Source organism: Sander vitreus, chromosome 4, assembly GCF_031162955.1.
Source record: "Sander vitreus isolate 19-12246 chromosome 4, sanVit1, whole genome shotgun sequence".
Taxonomy (NCBI): domain Eukaryota; kingdom Metazoa; phylum Chordata; class Actinopteri; order Perciformes; family Percidae; genus Sander; species Sander vitreus.
Genome location: NC_135858.1, coordinates 11,977,940 through 11,997,711, shown reverse-complemented (window position 1 = coordinate 11,997,711; position 19,772 = coordinate 11,977,940). Strand labels below are relative to the sequence as shown.

Here is a 19,772-nt window from a genome sequence, read left to right as displayed (position 1 = left end):
GCCTGATTGTCGTTGAGAAATCTCAGATTTGATTGTAGTTTTTGCAAGTTCAATATGGATTATGGGTCAAAAGTTGAATGAACGAGTACTTGTGTCCTTTCGATTTCTTACAGGTTGTGTCGTTGTTGCCCATAACACGACAGCATTCTGCTAATGAATGCTGATTGGTCAGTGAAGGACTGATTACGATCGGAGATCCCGCTTGACGGCATCCAAAGCAGAACCAGAATGTCAGAGTGAATATTTCGGCGTGGTCTTTAAAACATTAGCAAACCTCTTTCTAGCACGTGTATTAACAGGGAGAGCCTAACCTGTCAGCTGTGTTGTCGATGCTTCGAGAGAAGAAAGGAAGCGACTCAGAGCTTGCCGTAAAGCAGCATCTCTGGCCGTATATGTGTATGACGTCATTGACATTTTAAAAGGCTTTTTAGAACAAAAAAGCCACTTTAAAAAAATCTAACACCCAGCAGTGTGTATTTTCTTAGCCTCCCCTTTCGAATGCAACATTCAAATTACTAGACAAAAAATGATATCCTGAGAAAAGTGGATTTTGAGGGGTATAGCTCCATAGAGTCCCATTCATTCTGCACTGGCCTGTGAGCGCCCCCTATATGGTACTCTGGTGGAACTGCAACCAGTTCAGAAGCCGGAAGTAATGAGAGAGTGGAACTTCTTCCCTTATTAGAAATTCTTTGAGTCAAGTGACAACGCTATAAAGACCATTGCAGTGCTTGCGTCACTCCCTTACCCCTCCTACCAGTTCCTATTGCCACTTGGCCAGTGCGAATGCAAATGGAAAAAACGGTTTTGGGGGAGAGTAGATAGTAGAACTGTTCCTACAATGCTTAATATTGTCAACTTTTCTCTTGTCTCTTTCTACTTCTCTTTATTTTAACTGGTGTCTTAGAATGTTAAGCCCATATATTTAATAATAATCTTTTCTAACCTTTTCAGTCTGCTTTCAAGGCCTGCCACTCCTTCGAAAATTTGCTTACTAAAGTCGTAAATGATCTCAGTGCAGCTTTTAATCGGTCAAGGAGCCAAACTAATTTGGGGTCTCTAGCCTGGGTCTCACGTTGTTAAAATCTGAGTGTTTTTTATAATAATATGACATCAATATTTCCTGATGTGAAATATGGAGTCCCTCAGGGCTCTGTTCTTGAGCCTCTGCTTTTTTCTCTTTATAGTTCACCTTTTGGCCAAATTATACGCAGTCATGGAAATAAATTCTGCTGCTACGGTGAGGATACTCAGCTGTATGTGCCTATAAAGGCGGATGATGATTCCCACATTATTAAATTAGAGGCTTGTTTGTCTGCTGTGAAAAACTGGATGTCAAATAATTTCTTACTCCTAAATTTAGATAAAACTGAGATGCTGGTCATTGGCCCTGCTCGACATAGACATCAGTCAAGTAACATCAAGAGACTCTAGACAACTGTGTGATATCCCAAAGTTAGACTGCCAAGAATTTAGGTGTTACCTTGGATTTAACTCTCTCTTTTGATCAGCACATTAAAGAAAAATTTGTATCATCCAGACTGGATTAATGTAACGTTTTGTTGTCAGGCCTGCCAATGTGCTAGTAGTAAACGTCTTCAAATGGTTTAGAACGCTGCAGCTACACTAAAAACGAAGGGACATGGTGGGTAGTTCAATTTACAAATACGCATTTATTGTATTTTACAGAATTTATATATATTTCTCTTTCAAACATATTTTAATCTTGTAGCATTCATTTAATCTTGAGGGATGTAAAGTCTACTAGTCTCAATCATGTTGAGAGGAATGTTTTGTTCAAAATGTAACACACTTGTCATGGACCTCCAGGGCTCTCTTCACAATGAAGGTAAATACAACTTATCAAAACAGTCGTTAGAGGTGATCTGTTAATATGTATTATTTTAACCAAGCTGTTTATCTGCCGGTAAGCAACTTCAGCTAGTTCATGTTAATGCAAATGTTAGCTACCATTCACTATAGCCATGCTAACATTAGCTCTCCAATAGCTTTTTAAAACCCTATTTGTTAATAGAATTCACTAATTGTTTGCAAAGGTTTATGCAGCAGTTTTTTATGTTTTCTTTATGATCATGTATACCAACCTTATATGTGTTGATATTTCAATGTAGTTCCTGAATATCGTCATCTATAAAAGCTCATCAATCTATAAACATTCCCATATTACGTCACTTTTATCTCTATATGTGTTTGCCCATAAAAATCCCTTTATTAGTGTGAATCCATGAAACTGAAACCATCTTATGGCATAAAATGAGTGCATGACATGGACCTAGAAAGAAGTAGGTCAAAGCCAGTTGAAGTATTTAACAATAATTGGTTTGATCCAGAAGATCTCACGTTTAAATTGTCAGGTGTTAAGAGATGGCTGGTGGCTCCACCTGTCCAGAAAACAGCTCTTAACATTAGTAGTTTGAAGCATGAACCCTCTGTGCACCAGCATAGAAAAATTGAACAAAAAAGTTAACTCAGCTGCCTTTTTGAAATAAGGTCTGCTATGAGCCCAGGCAAAAAAAAAAAAACACACACACAACTCTGTACAAAAAACCACAGCTTGAGCAGTAGCCTTAGTGTATTGATAATGAATGCTCTATGAATCATTGCATGAGTAAAAAAATACAAATGGAGAGAGATGCCTACATCACAGACATGTACACTCAGTAGTCTTCAGATTAACACAAAAATACACAGTACTGCAGGAGGGTTGTTTTTTTATGCCTTTTTTAACATATTGAATTGGGCAACCTTCCTCTATTTCATGTTGATTTTCATCCACATACAAATATAATCATAGTCATTCAAAGGCCCAGTTTTACAGATCATAACCAGAGTTTTAATCTACTGAACCATACTTGCTATTAGTCACAGCATGAATAATATTAGTTCATTAAAAAATGAAAACGCCCTGACAGTCCATCAAAATTGTATAATCTTGGAAAACACACATTAGTGTTTGAAATAAAAAACTCAAACGATCTGTTTTTGTATACATTCAATCAAAATCAAGGCATTTACACGTCTAGTATTACACTCGCCTGGATGATGAGCTACTGCTGGAGTCCTAATGCAGACGTCATGTACAGTGTTCATGTCACGCACGGTGATACAAACATAACATAGAAATATTAGTCTTGGATGTCAAAGAGTTAATCAGGGGGTTGTTAAAGGAAAACCAAACCAAGACGCTGTACAGGAAACGTCTGAACAGCTACAAGTAACCCTTTGAGTTTTATACACAGAACCAACTGTACAAATAATACAATAACAATCTCGAAAATTAAGCACTTTTACAATTTTAGAATTATAATATTTTTATCAATGCATTTCTATACAGTTATTTTAATTATCTTTAAAGCAGCCTCTCTTTTTTAGCCTCCGTAAAGTAGTTAGTTAGTTGTTTTCAATTTACACAACATTATTTATGCATGACCAACTGTGTTGATCAAAGTATATGCACTCTGGATTTAAATGCGACATTCGTTGTCAATAAAGTTAAGAAGTGTGGATGTGTTTAGCGTTAACATCTGTCTATGAAATCTTAAAGTTATTGCAGTTCTTTACTTTTTGCCCCTCTATGCTCAGATAAGCAATTTGAGGCTGAAGGCAAATTCCCATTCTTAACTGAGTGGAGAATAAAGTTGAATATTGACTGCATTATGACATATGAATCATACCAGCTGGTATACAGTGCAATACATTCCTACTGACTCCGAATGCAGAGGCATCTGGATGTAATGTTATGCTTTTTTTAATCTTACATAGAAAGTGTAGTCAGGTTAAATTTGTGTTGTTGTTTTTGTTTTGTTTTGGTTAAATCATTCTAGCAGACATGCCTGTTATTACCAGTGTTTGTTTTCATCCCTGACACACACACACACACACACACACACACACACACACACACACACACACACACACACACACACACACCCTTTAAAACCTCAGGAAGTGCAACATCTGGCAATATGTTCATCAGTCCTGCTGGCCTGTGTGAAGGTACAGGACAGTATGGGGGCAAAGCAACACACACACACACACACACACACACACACACACACACACACACACACACACACACACACACACACACACACACACACACACACACACACCACATTTCGATTATGACACTGCTCTTCTAGAGGTGCTGTAACTCAAGCTGGTGCTGCCGCCGCTCTTGTGCGAGATCTTGAGTGTCGTAGCAACCGTTAGGCTCGGCGTCATGGCAACAGGGAAGCTGGGTATGGCGGCTGCTGCAAAACCAACTGTTGTGGCGACGGTAAAGGAGGAGGCCGGTTCATTTGGGCATCCGTACTGAAGTAAGATGTCGACACACTCTTGGCTGCCAGCACTGCGAGCCAGAACCAGAGCTGTCTGCCCCTGAGCATCCCGGTACCGAACATCAAAGCCATACTGAAGTGAATCGAAAAATGATAAATAAGTGGATTAGATTATGTAATATTCTACATTTTTATCATGTGGAATATATTGCAACTTCAACCTGACAGGCTTGTCTGAAATTATCCCAACAAGGTTTGACTCAGTGAGCTTTAGCATCTTTCACACCTATAGAGTGGTCTGCTGAGTCATCTGTTTTAAAGCTTTTTGTTTTTTGCTAAGGGAATTACTTAGAGGTTCTTGAAGGGTAACATTCATTATCTTGCCAGTTTTGCATAACTCAACATGATATTTTACACTAAGAAAAAATTAAAAATTATTTAACACCTTGTCGATACTGTACCTTCACTGTAACATTATCTCTATTCCTATGCATTGTACTTCTATGGTAATATAAAACAGGCCATCCACACAACGGTTTTATTTACAGAGAGGGAAGGAAACGCACCCAAACAAGAAGCTGCGTCATCACCACATCAGCCTGTTGACAGGCAGCGTGCAGGGCAGAGCCAGGCAGTCTTAGCGCTAAGAGCGACCTGCAGGAGAGCGCCAAGCTCAGAGGGGCATTAATGTCCTCCTTAGTGCAGTGGGCCAAAAGGAGCAGCAGCTTGGGGAGGTTGTGCTCCATCACTGCCAACAGAAGACGGCCAGATAGTGTGATGTCTGGGCCCTCGCCAGGAGTGGGAGGGGGCAACGGCGCCACAAACAGTTTCTGCTCATATTTGGCTCTGATCCACGACTCCCGTTCCTCACTGAACAAGCAAAGAAAGTAAAGAAAATTGATGAATATTCATTCAAATACATTTACAGCTTCTTGTCTTTCTCCTGTTCAAGAATAACAACAAATTATTTCTATTGAAACCTCCCATAACATAGATGAAAAACATAATTTCTAAGTATGCAGCTCCTACATATATACTGTAAAACAATTAACTAAAGCAGTGTTTATGTCACATCAATAATGTCACATCTCAAAACATTATGGTCTTTACCGTGTAGCATCAGGTGCTGGTTTACGGTGGCCCAGCGTGCGCGCCTCCCATATACTGTTGACCAAGTGGTTGCCGATGGCACTGAGAACCAGCGTCAGCTCTCGTGGCAGATCATCAAGGTCCAACGAGCGAACACGCGACAGATGGGTCCCCAAGTTTCTGTGCATCCCTGAACACTCGATGCATATGAGGGCGCCCAGGTTCAGACTGGCCCAGGTTGGATCTTAAAGAAGAAGGTACACACAACAAATTAGGCTGCTACTTCATTTGAAACTGAACTATGTGCATATGGTTGACAGATTTATACTGTTTTAATTTGCTGTGTGGCATTTAAATATGCTAGTTTGGTCAAGTAATGCCACAAAAGTGAAATCCAAATCCAAAATGTTTGAAATCCAGTTTGGGCAGGTTTTAAAGCAGGGCTGTTTAATCTGTGGCCAATGTGCCCAACGTTAAATTCCCCTGAAACTCTGGCTCTTTAAACTGTTCCAACATTAGAAAAACATTCAGCATTCAGCAGTAAACATTGTTGCAATTTTTTCAGCAGATATTTTTCCTTGTGGAAGAAGAAAAGTTATTTCAAGGCCTGGATAACAACACGGTTCAGATTCAGCAAAGGATTTCATCTCTGTTTTAAAAAGTCTAGTCAAGTTTAAACAATTACACAATATGAAAACAATAATACTGAAAAATAACCCTATTTTTCCTCTGCATATAAGAAATATGTTCAAATTCAGAAAACACACAAAAACAAAGCTGTTACTTCCTCCGCTACGTTACTAAGAGGGATGGTGCAAGGTCACTCGGTTAATCTGGGATTCTCTCACAGGTGCAGTGTTTATTGCATGTAAACTAAATATTTATTCCATTTTGTCATTTGTCTCTCAGTGATAGTTTGTGATTTTACAGCATCTGAACTAATAAGCAACTGTTAGAAATATAGTATGTTAAATACAGTATCTTAAATGCCAAAATATAGTCCAAAGGTAGTCTTCTTTGGACAGTCTAAGATGTGAAAAGACCAAAACCAGAAACAGATATAAACATGTTCAAAGAGGAGAAAAGCTATTAACATGTGTCACTAACTTGGAGCATCACAGTCAACACAGAAGTTGTTGCCCTTCGCGTTGCGGATCGCCTGCAGAACCACTGCTTCACTCTGGCTGTTCTTGCGAGCCTGTGGAAAATGCAGAGTATGGTTAAAATGAGAGAAACACCAGCAAACTAACCCTCTGTGATATGAGCTCTGATAACGGCTCATTACTAAGAACAATGATTATAATTTCCAAATCTCCAAGTGAGAAAGCAGTGGTAGATGGCTATAATCATTATTATGACCATTTAAAGCTGTAAAATGATCGGCTCTGGCCTCCTGGGACACGCAATTCTCATAACACTTATAAAGAAATACATTGTGGGGTTAAAGTTATTATTCAGAATCATTATATTCGTGGCAATTACCATTTTTTAGATGATTGAACTAGTTCAACACCAGGACGTACTCCTCACTCGAGAACAGAAACCAGCACAGCCCATTGGTGGACAGGACTGTTAGTCCGACACATACAGTACAGGAGATGGGGTGGGTTTTTGGTAATGGCCAATCAAATTAGCTGCCCTCATCCTTTTTAAAAGTAGCAGCAGTAACAATTTCCTAGGCCAGCCTCTCCTGAGAGAAAACTGTTCTTATCCAGGAGTCCCAGGGTGCAAATACACAGCACACAAAATTAGTATACGGCCCTCCAAATGTGCTTCCAAGGGCAGATACATCTAAATTTACATTTCATGTAGTAGAATAAATTTGTGGAACAGCTGAGCACTTATACAGGATACAGGATGTATGTGTGTCTCTGCCAACAAAAACTTAAAGAATTGTTCTGCAGACTTGCAATGGGAGCTGGTCTGAACAGATGGAAATACAGACAATATTTCATGCCAATATGGATACCAGTATTGCGCTACAGCACCTGATCTGCAAATATACAACCTCAGGTGTATGACTGCCCTCCTCGATGCAAGCAGGAACACATAATAGTAAGGTGAATCTTGCCCTGTACCAAAATGGCATTGCTACTGCATTTGCGCCTCTGCATGAAACATGAAACTATTTATCATTTTTTTGTCATTTGTCAATTCAATTTATGTTGCCTTTTGTTCATTCTTGCCTTGTTTTTGCTGCTCTCACAGAGCTGCAGGCTGGCCAGGATCTGGCTCTCAATGGCTTGGACCCAGGAGTCCCTCTCCTCCACACTCTGGGCTTCAAAGTGCCATGTTTGGCCGGTGCTCGACACGATGATGAAGTCAAAGTTATCCTCATCTGACACAGAAAAACATGAGCATAGAAACAAGAAATACTTCATCAGGGACTATTTTTGCCCCTGTGGAAAGTTAAAGCAGTCACACAAATGTAGATATTTAATTGATAGTCTGTTAACATTATGAACAAAAAAGACTGCATGCATCAGTGCAGTTAAGCATCCATGTCTGGCCACTATTAGGCATAAGAAAGTCTATAACCACATGCTAAAATGTACATACATGTAGATAAAATAATTTAGATGCATGTAATTTAGCCATTCTACAACAAAACCTTGATATAAGGATATAATGTCCCTCCCTAATGTGACAGGAAAGCAAAAGCAACACAAGGTGACAGACAGGCATGTGCAGACGGTCCGCCAGAGTTTAAAAGATGCAGCATGACAGATCAACATTACCTGTCTTGCTTACGTTTCTTAAGCTACCAAAGCTTTTAAGTTTCCACAGTTTGCGTTTGGCTGCATGAGAAGATAGAAAAAGTCACAGAAACGCCAACAAGATAAAAGAGAGGAAATAATACATTGGAGTATGATTGTTGCTTTTATCGTTGGGGGACTTGCTAAATGCTGAATATTAAAAGAACATATGGAGGTTATGGGGTTTACCATCTGCTTGGCCAATGGTTGCATCTCCTTTTTGGTTCATGCTCTTCTTTCTACGTTGCTTCTTCCTGTCTGTCACCGGGGAGGAGGAGCCTACGTCTTTGGTGGAGGAGGAGCTGGACACACCCTCGACTGCAGAGTCTTGCAACGAGATCACACAAAAACATACCAAATTACATTTATCTGGTACAAAACATGCATGTTTTTTAAAAGATGAAGGTCATTTACTCACCAACACTTTGAGCGTGATTTGATAGTGTAGAGGGACACCGCTGCACGCCTCGGTTGCTCCTCAGGAACAACGCACCACCCAGCCCTTCCATCTCCTCCACTTGCAGGAGGCTGCTGGCGCTTACAGGGACTAAAGAGATAATAGCAAGGATGCACTTAATAATAAAGTCATTTACACAAACAAAGCAGATGTAAAACAGAGACATAAAAGTAAACACAGTCCTGATTTTGTGTGAACTCCAGAGAAAATAAAAAGCAGCGCATGACTAAAGACGTCCTGAAAAACTTCAGGATCCGTTATGATGCTCTTTTGTCCTTTTGCAAAGATTTTTCCTTTCATTTTCCCTCTCTGGAATAGAAGCTTGAGCCTTCTTCACAGAGAAAGTCTTAAAATACAAGAAACCGTGGATTTTTTGTATTTCTGACGTCACCTAACTCACATGCACCCACAAAGAAAAGAAAAGAACAAGGGTGACGATGCATGCAAGGGCATTGCCATTTGTATAAGCAAAATCTATTGCTATAATTGTCTAATAGTTAGGAAACGGCAGTTAGATTGCATTATTTGTTATTGTTTTATGCTTATGCACAGATTTCGGTAAAGGAATTTGTTTAGCTTTGTATACTTTGTTGAGGAATCTAAAGAATATATATAGAATATATATATATATTTTGACCTGGGCCAACACCCTCAGGTCCCGGCACATCTTTGACGCGTCCGTTGAGCCCGACTGGAAGGCCACTGGCAGGTACAGCACGAGGCGGTCGCTTTCCTGGCACCTTCACTGTCACTCGCAGCAGGTCCATCTCCTTCCCAGGAGCATTTAGCATGTAGTCCTGCCAAGCCAAACATCAGCCATTACACATCAACCACTAGCCGTCAGTGGTGCTTTCAGCAGCACAATGCTTTAGAGCTCCGTGAACACACTGACTCACATTGACACTGGAGTGATAGGACAGTATGCCGTCGTTGGACAGCGTGACATACTTCTTTTTCCACTCTTTGTTGAGCGAGTTCCCGCTGCGCTTCAGCAAGATGCCCTGATGGAGGTGACAAAACCGAAGGGTGAGAATTTATTTCAAATGTCTCGTGTGTTCATCTTGCACATTTCGACAGCATGATGACTGCTGGCTGCCAAAAGCATCCACTATCCTATTCATCAGGCCAAGATGGGAGATCACAACACTTGCTGAAACTGCTTTTACACATTTGATTTGAAGTGACTGCTGGTGTGCTGTCCTCTGCAGAGGGTAATTAGATACATCATACTTTTTTCTGCATCCAGTGCAAATCTGTGTCCTACCTGTTTGATGGGAATGGAGCGTCCACTGCCCAGATCTCCCTTACAGTCTGCACTCCTTCTGTTTGAGTCACTGCCTCTCCGACCCTAAACAAAGTACAAGAGGAGCAATATCGGCATCAAAGGCAATAATGGGGTAATTATGGAAGTTTTCCTTATGGATTGCTGTACATTTCATTACAAAGCCATCAAAAGTATTTGGAAATATGAGTTTCTGCTGACTTAGAAATGTAAGCAAAATCTATAGAAATGAGTGTAATATCAGTGCCATTCAGCCTTACATTAAAGCTGCAATAATCAACATTTTTTATATTAACAATGGATAAAATAATTGCTAATAATGTGAAAGGGGTCACTTGTAGCGATGATAGTAATTTTCTAAATACAATGTCAGATAATCCCACCATGTTTTAAAGCAATAGACTGAGTTCCTAATAAAATTTAAAAACTAATACAGAACACAGACTTTAGATTATATATTCACCATTCAGCCTCAAATTGATCAAAAGTTGATGTGTATGCTGTTTATAAGGTTCGTGTTGACAAGCCAAATCCTAACCCAAGTTATGGCCGTTTCTAAATTATGAATTAAGTTTCCCAATATGTTTCATGCAGTTTAGTTTTCAGACTATAAACATCAAAGATAATGCAAATAACTGCTGGGTGGTACAGGGCATTTTTGATTATCTTAAAAATAAAATGTGAAAAATGTTTGAGAAGGCACACTCGCATTGTCTTATATATTATGTCCATATCACAATGTTAAAAAACGTAAAAATGAAAAGAAAAAAGGGAAAGAGGATTAAAATAAAAGGGGGCATAAGCATGACTGCTCTGGCTACTAAAAAACAATCACTTGACCGTTATGTACCGCAAATCTGGAGGTGCGTCTCCGGGTGGCACTGCGGACTGACCCAGGCGTGGCACTATCCTGCTTTTCCCCTCTCACTGTCTTGCCAATCTCTTTATGAGTGATCACAGGAGTGGAGGGAAGTGATGAGGAGTAATCACTGCTCTGACCACCATTACTGGCCTAAAGAGAGTAAAGAGCCAGAGCAGGAGGAGGAGGGGGCGATGAAGTAATAGTTGAGAAAAAAAAGGAGATAATTGAGTTTGTTACAACAGCATGCTGACAGCCTTTAAAAATAGCCTGACAGAAGAATAAAATATAAAATGTACGAGGTAAGGAAAGGCACACGCCATTTTTTCATACAGTGTGGAACAGATAGACCGTTTTACCTGTCCTGGAAAGACACCTGACACGGGGGTGGAGCCTCCAGAGTGACTGGGAGAGTTAGGGAGAGATTTACAGGAAGCCAGTAGAGCAGCTTGCTTCTTGGCTGCCATGATCTTCTGAGCAGCTGTGGAACCAAAAAAAAACTTTAAAATAGACACATAACCTTCATATATCTGCATTTTCTGCAGCATAATCATCAATGCTCTGGACTGCACACATACCGTCAGTGAACACTCTGTTCACATTGAGGCCGTACGTTGCACAGGTTTCATAGTAGGTGCAGCGCCGCACGTCTGAGCAGAGCTGTCTGGCCCTGGCATCATCTATTACTCTGGGGTTGGTGCTGCTGATCTTATCTAGAAAAAGCACAAATCGCAAATATAAGTTCACTCATGCAAACATTTGAATCAAAGCACGTGTTGCGTGTGAGTGTCTTACCCTGAGTACCGACTACTATGAAAGGTATCTCAGAAACGGGCCGGTGGGTAGCGAGCTGGTGGTAGATTCTGTAAACTTCCTGGAAGCTGGCCTCGTTTTCCAAACTGAAGACCAAGATAACTGCATCCACCCAACTTGCAAACTGAAGAGAAGGGAGGAGGAGAAAAAGAAGAGCAGCACTCTGGCAGTAAGGACTAGATTACATCAAGTATAATTAGTTGTACACATTAACCAAGTTCAAACCCACCTGAGCACCCGGGAGTTCTGTTTCTTCTCTGATTATCAACACGTGGCTCTGTCCATCCACCAGGACGTCCTTAATGTACTGGCGACCTGCAAATACACAGTAAATAAATAATAAACAAGAGTTGTTATCGATATTTTTGCAGTTCACACATATAACTAATAACATTAATAGTATGCCATGGCCCTGGCTCATCTACATTGAATGTAGCCAGTATTAATATAATACATTTTATATTTCGTCTCTTTCTTCTTTTATTGTTGGTTTCTTTATTTTCATTATTTAATTTTTCTCTTTTCTTTATTTTTTAGTGTTTTCTACATATAAACTTATTGATGTGTATATTTTGTTCTGTTATTTGATTTTTCTTTTGTCCTTTACTTTGTTGTTACATATTAAACTGTAATCATACTCTATATTAAAGGGAGACACTTTATAAACTTATAAGTTTCTTGTCTTCCTTGCACATGTTTTTTTAATGATGGATTGGTTACTATTTACAAATTATTTTGATGTGCTAAATAAAGAAGAAAAAAAGCTCTAATGTCAGTCGTGTACTGACATTGTCAGAGAAAAACACACATAACGGTTGTAGATGAAGACATGTGAAACCAACCCTCAGTGTTCTCCAGCTGCAGGTAACTTCCTGTCAAGTGCCTGTGGACGAGAGCGGACTTCCCACTGCACAGACCTCCCAAAACACCCTGAAGAACACAAACACACAGATAGAGAGAGAAAATATTAATTTAGTATTAAATCACACTCACCAGTTTGTAAAAGCTATGCCCTGATGCTTACCAGGTGAAGCTCTTGTATAGTTTGGCTCATGGTCCATTCTTGACTGCTGGTGCATGCAGCTAAAGAAAGAAAAATGACAGCAAAAAAGGAGAGAGAGAGGGGATTCATTAATAAAAAGTAAAAACATTATTGGTAACTTGCTATGTAATAAGATGCAGGAGAGCATCTTGTTGCAGCAGAGCTAACATCTGGGCTAACACGCTAAGCTAAAAAAGAAAAAAAAACATCCTCACATCCATTTCTGTACAGGAAAAACTAACATGATCATCGACCTTCTCATCTGACTGTGAGCAAGCCAGCTAACTATTAAAACAAAATGTCAGACTGCTTTAAGAAGTGTGTCATACAGGGGGTCTGTAATGGTCTGTACGAACAGAAAATAAAGATTTGCCTCCATTAAGAGAAAAAATACCAACTCCAAAACCTTCCTCCATCTTATTTACACGTTTGACACGTTGTATGTTGTTAGCATCCAAACTAGCCACCAACACACCCATGACTCACCTGGGTTTTTTGTTCAGAGTCAGGGAAATAAAAAGTAAGCACCTTCACAATGAGGAGCATACCTCTGCTCACTGGTTTAAAAAAAGCTAACCAGGCTTACCATGCCAATACAGTCTTTGTGCTAAGCTAAACTAAACTAGATCTATTTCTGGAAATGAACATACAAGAAGTTGTTACCGGACTCGTCGTCTCTCTGACTAAATTAAATAAGCCTATTTCCCAAAATGTTGGAATGATCCTTTAAAACAGCGGTCGCTGACTGCCGGCCAGGTTTGGTCTGACTGTCTGTGAACACAGCACAGTGAGGAGAGTCAGGGTGTCCAAGCCTCCCCGCTGGGTGCAGAAAGGCTGCAGCTCCCACACAGCCACAGTGAGCATCCAGAAAATGTAATCACGTCATACACAATTGTCAACATATGCATGTTAAAAAAAAAAAAAAAAAACATTGTTAAACACGCCATCTTTTGCCTTTTATTATGGTTACCCTGCAAAAAAAAGCCTCTTAACAATTTATCTATTCAGGCTTGAAAATGTATTATTCTTCAGCTTTGGTGAGATAATTCATCGTGTTCCCAGCGCAGTTTCCCACATTTCATGAATTGTATAGAAGTTGGTGTCTACTGAAAGAAGAGAGAATATGCCACTTGGTGCTCTGTGGTGTCAAGGGGGTGACAACTCAAGTCAAAAAGCAAATTTGAAAGGAGCAGAATTACATCAGGAAAAAAAGTAAAATAAGCTAAAATAAAAATGATGAATGAGTTTTTGCTTGAGAGTTTATTATTACTGACCAAAATTAAAGTATTTCATAAAAAGAGGAAACTGCACTGTGGAAAGTGAAATTATGGCACTAGTGAATTTCTTTTCTTGTAAGAAAAATGTGCCTAAAGGGACCAATGTGATGATCAATAGTGTGATTTTGGTTACTTTATGGGCAACATAATTTTGCAGCAGACAAAAATGAAATGGCTCTTCTAAGATATGATGGAAAATAACTGCTGTCAAGTGAGTCATCTAGTTACAGAGTTTCTTTTTTAGGTTGTTGGCAGACGTCAGCATCTCCAGAGATAAGCAATCTCATTCCTCTTTCAGTTCTTGACAGTCTTTGAAAAGCAGAATTTGACTAAATGTAATGACTTATAAACTACAATATAAAACAACCCTATGAAGACAAAAGCTATCATTTAGATTATAAAAAAGTGTAACATGTCTAATGTAAATTAACTCCCTTTGAAAACCTGATGCATCTCATTTTATCATATTTGAGCTTTAACATTCATAAGATGATCTATTAGGGGTAGCTCAAATAAAGCCGTGTTTGTGTTGGTTTTCTGGCTTTGGTTTTACTGATAAGGACTGCATGATGACTGAGTGTTAATTTCAAAAACCTACATTATGTTCCAAGTGTCATGATGATATATAGTTTGTGAGATTATGGCCAAATATATCTACTTCATCTCTTAACTGTGATCATAATGATCCACCAGCTGTGCAGGTTTACTGTGTAGCAGTTGAGTACGTTATCAGATTTGGTACTAAAATAAGACGTTGTAAAAAGGCCAAATAAGGTTAGTTGCATTTGTTCAGTTTTTCGTGGAGTTACGTCACTACAGCAACTATTCAAATGTATTCTTATTCTTGGTTTTATTACTCTAATTCATATTTTCTGTTCCACACTCTACAGAAAATATGAATCAAAAGTGTCTCATATCCAGTCTTAAGGTTTTTCTTCAAACAAAATAGGGATACGACCGGTACATTATAATGGAATACTGAAACAAAGACTGAATATCCTGAAACAAAGCAAAATAAGACCACTAGTGGCAAGAAAATGATCATCGAAACAATTCTTAAAACAAGCTGATATCTTTTATGGAATTATGTACAATACTTTCCACTATTGACAAACATGTTTGACATTTGGAAGGTTTAACTTCCAAAAACACACAACACAAGACAACACAACACAAACACACACACACACACACACACACACACACACACAAAAGCTGTTTGGGTCATGTTGAGCTTGGGCGGAGCCACGCCATTTCCCGGCTTTTCCAGGGACACAGATTCTAACTTTAACCCCCTTACTCTACCTCAACCCATCTTTGGTCAACTCCCACGACCCCCCCCCCCCCCTCCTCCATCAGCAGCTTCACGCCACAGACCAAATAGCATCTCCCACGGCTTGCTGTTGCCATGGCAACTCCATTTTCCAGAAGCCTCCAGCCTGTGTCTCTATACAATAAATTGTCTCATGGACACAGCGATGTGTGTGAGAGACAGAGAGACCACCTGTGTGCTTTTGATGCTAAACATATGCGAGTGCGTGCATGCCTTGACAATGATGACTATTTTTTTCTAAATTAAATTTAATCAATTAAGTACCAATCATCACAATACTGACATAACATGGAAATTACAGGTTCAACAAGACACAATGTTGACTGTGCGGCTCCTAAACACTTAAACACGATGTGGACGAATGAATAGGCTCCATTTGAAGGCTGATTAACTCCACGCACAGAGCAGGAAGTCGCAGGTTCCTGTTCTCCTCACTCCTCCGATGAACACAGCTCTGTGTATCCCCAACCTTAATTATTCATGTCCCACTTACTCCTGACAAATTATTCAGAGCTTACTCCAAAACCACACTCTCTGTCAAAGATTTTCTTTAGAACGTATCAATAAAGATTAAAGATTGATAAAGTTGCATCATTTCATTTATTTCAAATGGAGGGGTCTTAATATTTTATGAAGTGTTTTCGTAGTTTTTGTTTTGTTTGAGTGTCAGGGTTTGGGGAATTCCTCAAAACAGAGATCCAAAACATTGATTACATTACTGAAAGTAGAGAAAGCACTTTAATGTTACAGCATTTTAACCTTCTTCACTATGAAAATGTACAGTGAAGCTGATATCCTATATATAGCTGGTTTTAGTTGAGTTGTATGTTTGTCATATATTTTTATTTATTATTTACTGCTCTTTAGATCTTTAGAAACAGATCCGGCTTTTGTCAAGGAAGACTTGACACTTAGATGACCTAGTGAGATGATTTAGTGATCAATATAGGGCTTCCAGTAATTGGTTGTTTGGTCTATGAAATGTCAGAAAATACTGAAAAATGCCCATGACTATTTCCTACAATCCAATGTGACATATTCGAATAGCTTACCCCAATACTTACTCCAAAACCTCAGAAATAATGAGGACTATCACATGAGACAAAAAATGCAGCAAATCCTCACATTTGAGAAGTGAAAAACAAATAATGTTTGGTATTTTTGCTTGAAACATTTCTTAAAGGATTAATTGATTGTCAAATAGTTGTTGATCAAATTTCAGTTAATTGTTTTAGCTCTAGATCATGAATGAATCTGAGTAATGATTTACCCATTTGTGCCATGATGGAGTCAAATCTGACTATTTACAGGATAAATGCCACCTATTATTTTAACAGTTAACCTTTAATACCTAATACCTGCCCTACTTATTACCTCAGATGTCATTTTGTTTTGAAAGTGTGCTGCATTGTTCCCTTTCTGCAGCTCCTCATATTATTAAATATGATTTGCAATATATTTTCACCAGATGTCGTCAATGGAAGTTATTGTGTAGCCCTGAGAAATAGTTTCAGATACACTGAGAGCTAAGGGCAGCAATGAAAGAGAACTGTTGCACCAAATCCCTTAAAGACAAGAAAGTTTATCGAGAGCTGATGTCAGACACAGTCACATCAGGGTTACCGGTCATGTCACAAACACTGATGCTGTTCATCAGTAAAGCCTTCAATTAACATGTGTCATTTGGTCATCTAAGAAAAGTACAACAGTTTATTCTGAATGAAAATAACCACAGAAGACAGTGAATTTATTTTAGTGCTAAAACCAATTCAAAACCACTTTGCATGACAATAAGCATGATAAATGCATGATCACCTGAGAATTGAATATGGCAACTGTGTGACATTTACAGCAACTATGCCCAAATAAATGAAATGTTTAAGTAAATGAATGACTTAGAAGAGCAGTAGAGCATTACTAGAACTGAGTGGGAGCACATTGTTTTGGTTTAGGTTCACACAATTCCAGAGAGGGCAATATAAATGAGAATAAATATGTGATCCTGTGTAATAACAAATAAAATGTTATTTGTAGTCATTTAATTTCAGCCTAAGTGAGTACCGGGAAAGTGAAACACCAGATGCAATGGTGTTTTTTAGATAGTAGTAGTAGTAATAGTAGATGCATGAGGTGGCCTTACCTTCCTCCTCACTAGATCCCCTTTCCACAGCTGGATAAAGAGGAGGTGCGGTGCTGACGCTGGCTGGCACTGCTGTACTTTTGGTGAAAATGCCACTAATGAACTTGAGCATCTTTCGGTCACGGGGAGGAGCGCGCTGGATTGTTCCTCCCTGGCCCTCCTTCCCCTTCTTCAGGTCCTCAGAGAGGGAATGTAGGTCGCTGTTGTCCAGGGTACGACTTGTACCTTTTCTTTGAGGCCTGGACACGTCGGTGACAGGAGGTGCAGGCAAGGAAACAGAGACTGTCTTAAATCTCTCCCCTTGAGGGCTGTCCTTAGCCATTATGCCGGAAAATCCTCCACTGAGGGGAGCTCCGGGGCGAATGAGCGTGCCCCTGCCGTCACTGTCAGCCCAGGATGCCCTGTACGGCCCCAGAGTTGTAGCTGCCATTAAGGGGGACTGGTCCCCAAAACGGTTATCCCTTCGATCCAAAGTCCTAGCAGAGTGATACAGGCTTGTATTGGCCTCTCTGAGTTCCCTCCAGCATGCAGAGTTGCCTCCTGCATGTGACCTCATCAGGACTTCAGGGCGCTGACTGACCTGTGGCGGGATGGAAAAAGGGAGGCTGCAACGTGAGCGACTGTTCAGGTCTGCTCCATTTTCACCCTTTAGGAAGAGCATGGGGGGCTCTCTGTAGAGCTCCGTCTTAGGGCGCATGGCGTCTGAGCGAGGCCCCTCTCTGCGCACAGTTCCCTCAGCGCTAGTTCCTCCATAAACTTTGACCATTTGCCTAACAGGTGGATGTACAAAAAAAGTGTCTTTGCTTTTACCAACTGATACAATCTCTTTTGGGTGTCCATGAGTCTCCCTACTTTCAGGCTTTCCCCTGTTCTCAGTGGGGCTGCCATACTTGCCATGCTGCACCTGTTCCAATTCTTCTTCCACCTGTGTGTTTTCTTTTTCTCCCACTTGTATACACACAAGTCCTTCCCCTTTTTCCTGGGCATCCTCCTCCTCCTTCTTAGGGCTCCCTTCCCCCTCTGGAAGAGCCTCCCTCTGGTTCCCTGCTACATCCTCTGGCACAGCTTCAACCTTCACCAGAGTTAGGGAAATGAGGTACGTGGTGCGTCTCTGTGGGTTGCCTGCCTTGCTCATTGGGACAGCAGACTTCAGCACAGTACCACCTGCTCTCTGACCTAGCCAGACCTGCACACCTCAGTCATGGCAACCAGGACAAGACTGGAGGAGAAGAGAAAGAAAATCTAAGATCAAGATCAGACACCTTATCAAACCTTGTGTAGCTGATTATGTCTGATTTCAGGCCTGTACACTTGACAGGAATCCAAGTTTCCTTTTAAAACCCTCAATAAAGACATGAAGAGTCAGTGATAAAAAGAGGACTGCTTCGAATTGCAAATTTCCAGAATATATTTAAAAGGATGACCCAGTGGTGAAACAAGTCTAGACTGTTTTTAATGCCTCCTTTAATCCTCTTCAATGCACACAGATACTACTGGTCTCTACCACTGATTCATTCATAATCCTTACCTCCCTTTCTCTCTCATTGATTCTGTGAAAATCTCACATGTAGACACACGGATAGCTTATAAGAAATTTATTTTCACTGTGTTGATGTCTCAGGCTCAGATTTCAGCCTGGAATTATGCAACAGCCAACACATTCGGTTGATCCATTTCTTGACTAAGGACTAAAATGAATACTGGCTGAATAATGCCACCTTACTACAGTATGGGTCTTGGATTTTGCTAATATCCTACCTTCATTTTTCCTGATGAATATCCATTGCACAGTTCCTTGTACATATGATTTGATGAAGAATTTATCTCGCCATCAGATAACCATTCATATCAAACGGCACATCAAATAAGGCTGACAAAAAAAGAGCTCCAGCTGATGAGTCCAAGAAAAAAAAAAAACAGGTTAAAGGGAACAGGGTGCAAACAAATCAAAATGGAAATCATTCACTTGTCACGAAGCGTCTGGCAGCCGGAGCCTCCGTTCGACAATGTCATGCATAAAATTATGTATGCACGGTGTGAGGGTCACTGGGAGATGCTGAAAAAACATCTGTTGTTATGTCTCCAGAATACATTTTTTTTTAAAGATGAAGTAGCCAGATTTACGCAGCCTGAGCAATGCTTCCTTGTGCCTGTATTCCTCCTCTGGAGAGCAGCTCCTCTCGGTCACCGCATCCTCTCCTCCGAGAGCCTCATCCAATTAGCAAGTCAATAAAATGTGTCTGTGAGGCAGTGGAAGCCCACCAGCTCACCACAGCCCCTCCTCCTTTTTTTCCTCCTCTTTTCGCTGCCACAGAGCCTTGCAGCCCCCGCTAGCCTGCTGATAGCTGCCGCACAAGCAGCTCCACACTGGATCCAGCTCCGGCAAACAGGCTGGGGATGAGAGGCTCGCAGTGAGGTGGTGG

The 19,772-nt window shown here is 40.2% G+C and overlaps 1 protein-coding gene across 1 annotated transcript; it reads right to left on the bottom strand.

Annotated features, from left to right (window-relative positions):
* Positions 1–2,768: 2,768 nt before the first annotated feature.
* On the bottom strand, positions 2,769–18,126 carry LOC144516214 (arf-GAP with GTPase, ANK repeat and PH domain-containing protein 1-like). The gene is made up of 18 exons (XM_078247420.1): positions 17,350–18,126; positions 12,582–12,640; positions 12,400–12,487; positions 11,787–11,872; positions 11,540–11,681; positions 11,323–11,457; positions 11,104–11,225; positions 9,868–9,951; positions 9,500–9,604; positions 9,241–9,400; positions 8,565–8,693; positions 8,336–8,473; positions 8,129–8,188; positions 7,577–7,728; positions 6,498–6,588; positions 5,412–5,634; positions 4,868–5,171; positions 2,769–4,434 (listed from the first exon to the last, which is right to left on the bottom strand). The coding sequence occupies exons 1-18, from the start codon at positions 18,113–18,115 to the stop codon at positions 4,144–4,146; spliced, it is 3,135 nt and encodes a 1,044-aa protein (XP_078103546.1). The 5' UTR covers positions 18,116–18,126; the 3' UTR covers positions 2,769–4,143.
* Between the last annotated feature and the right edge of the window lie 1,646 nt (positions 18,127–19,772).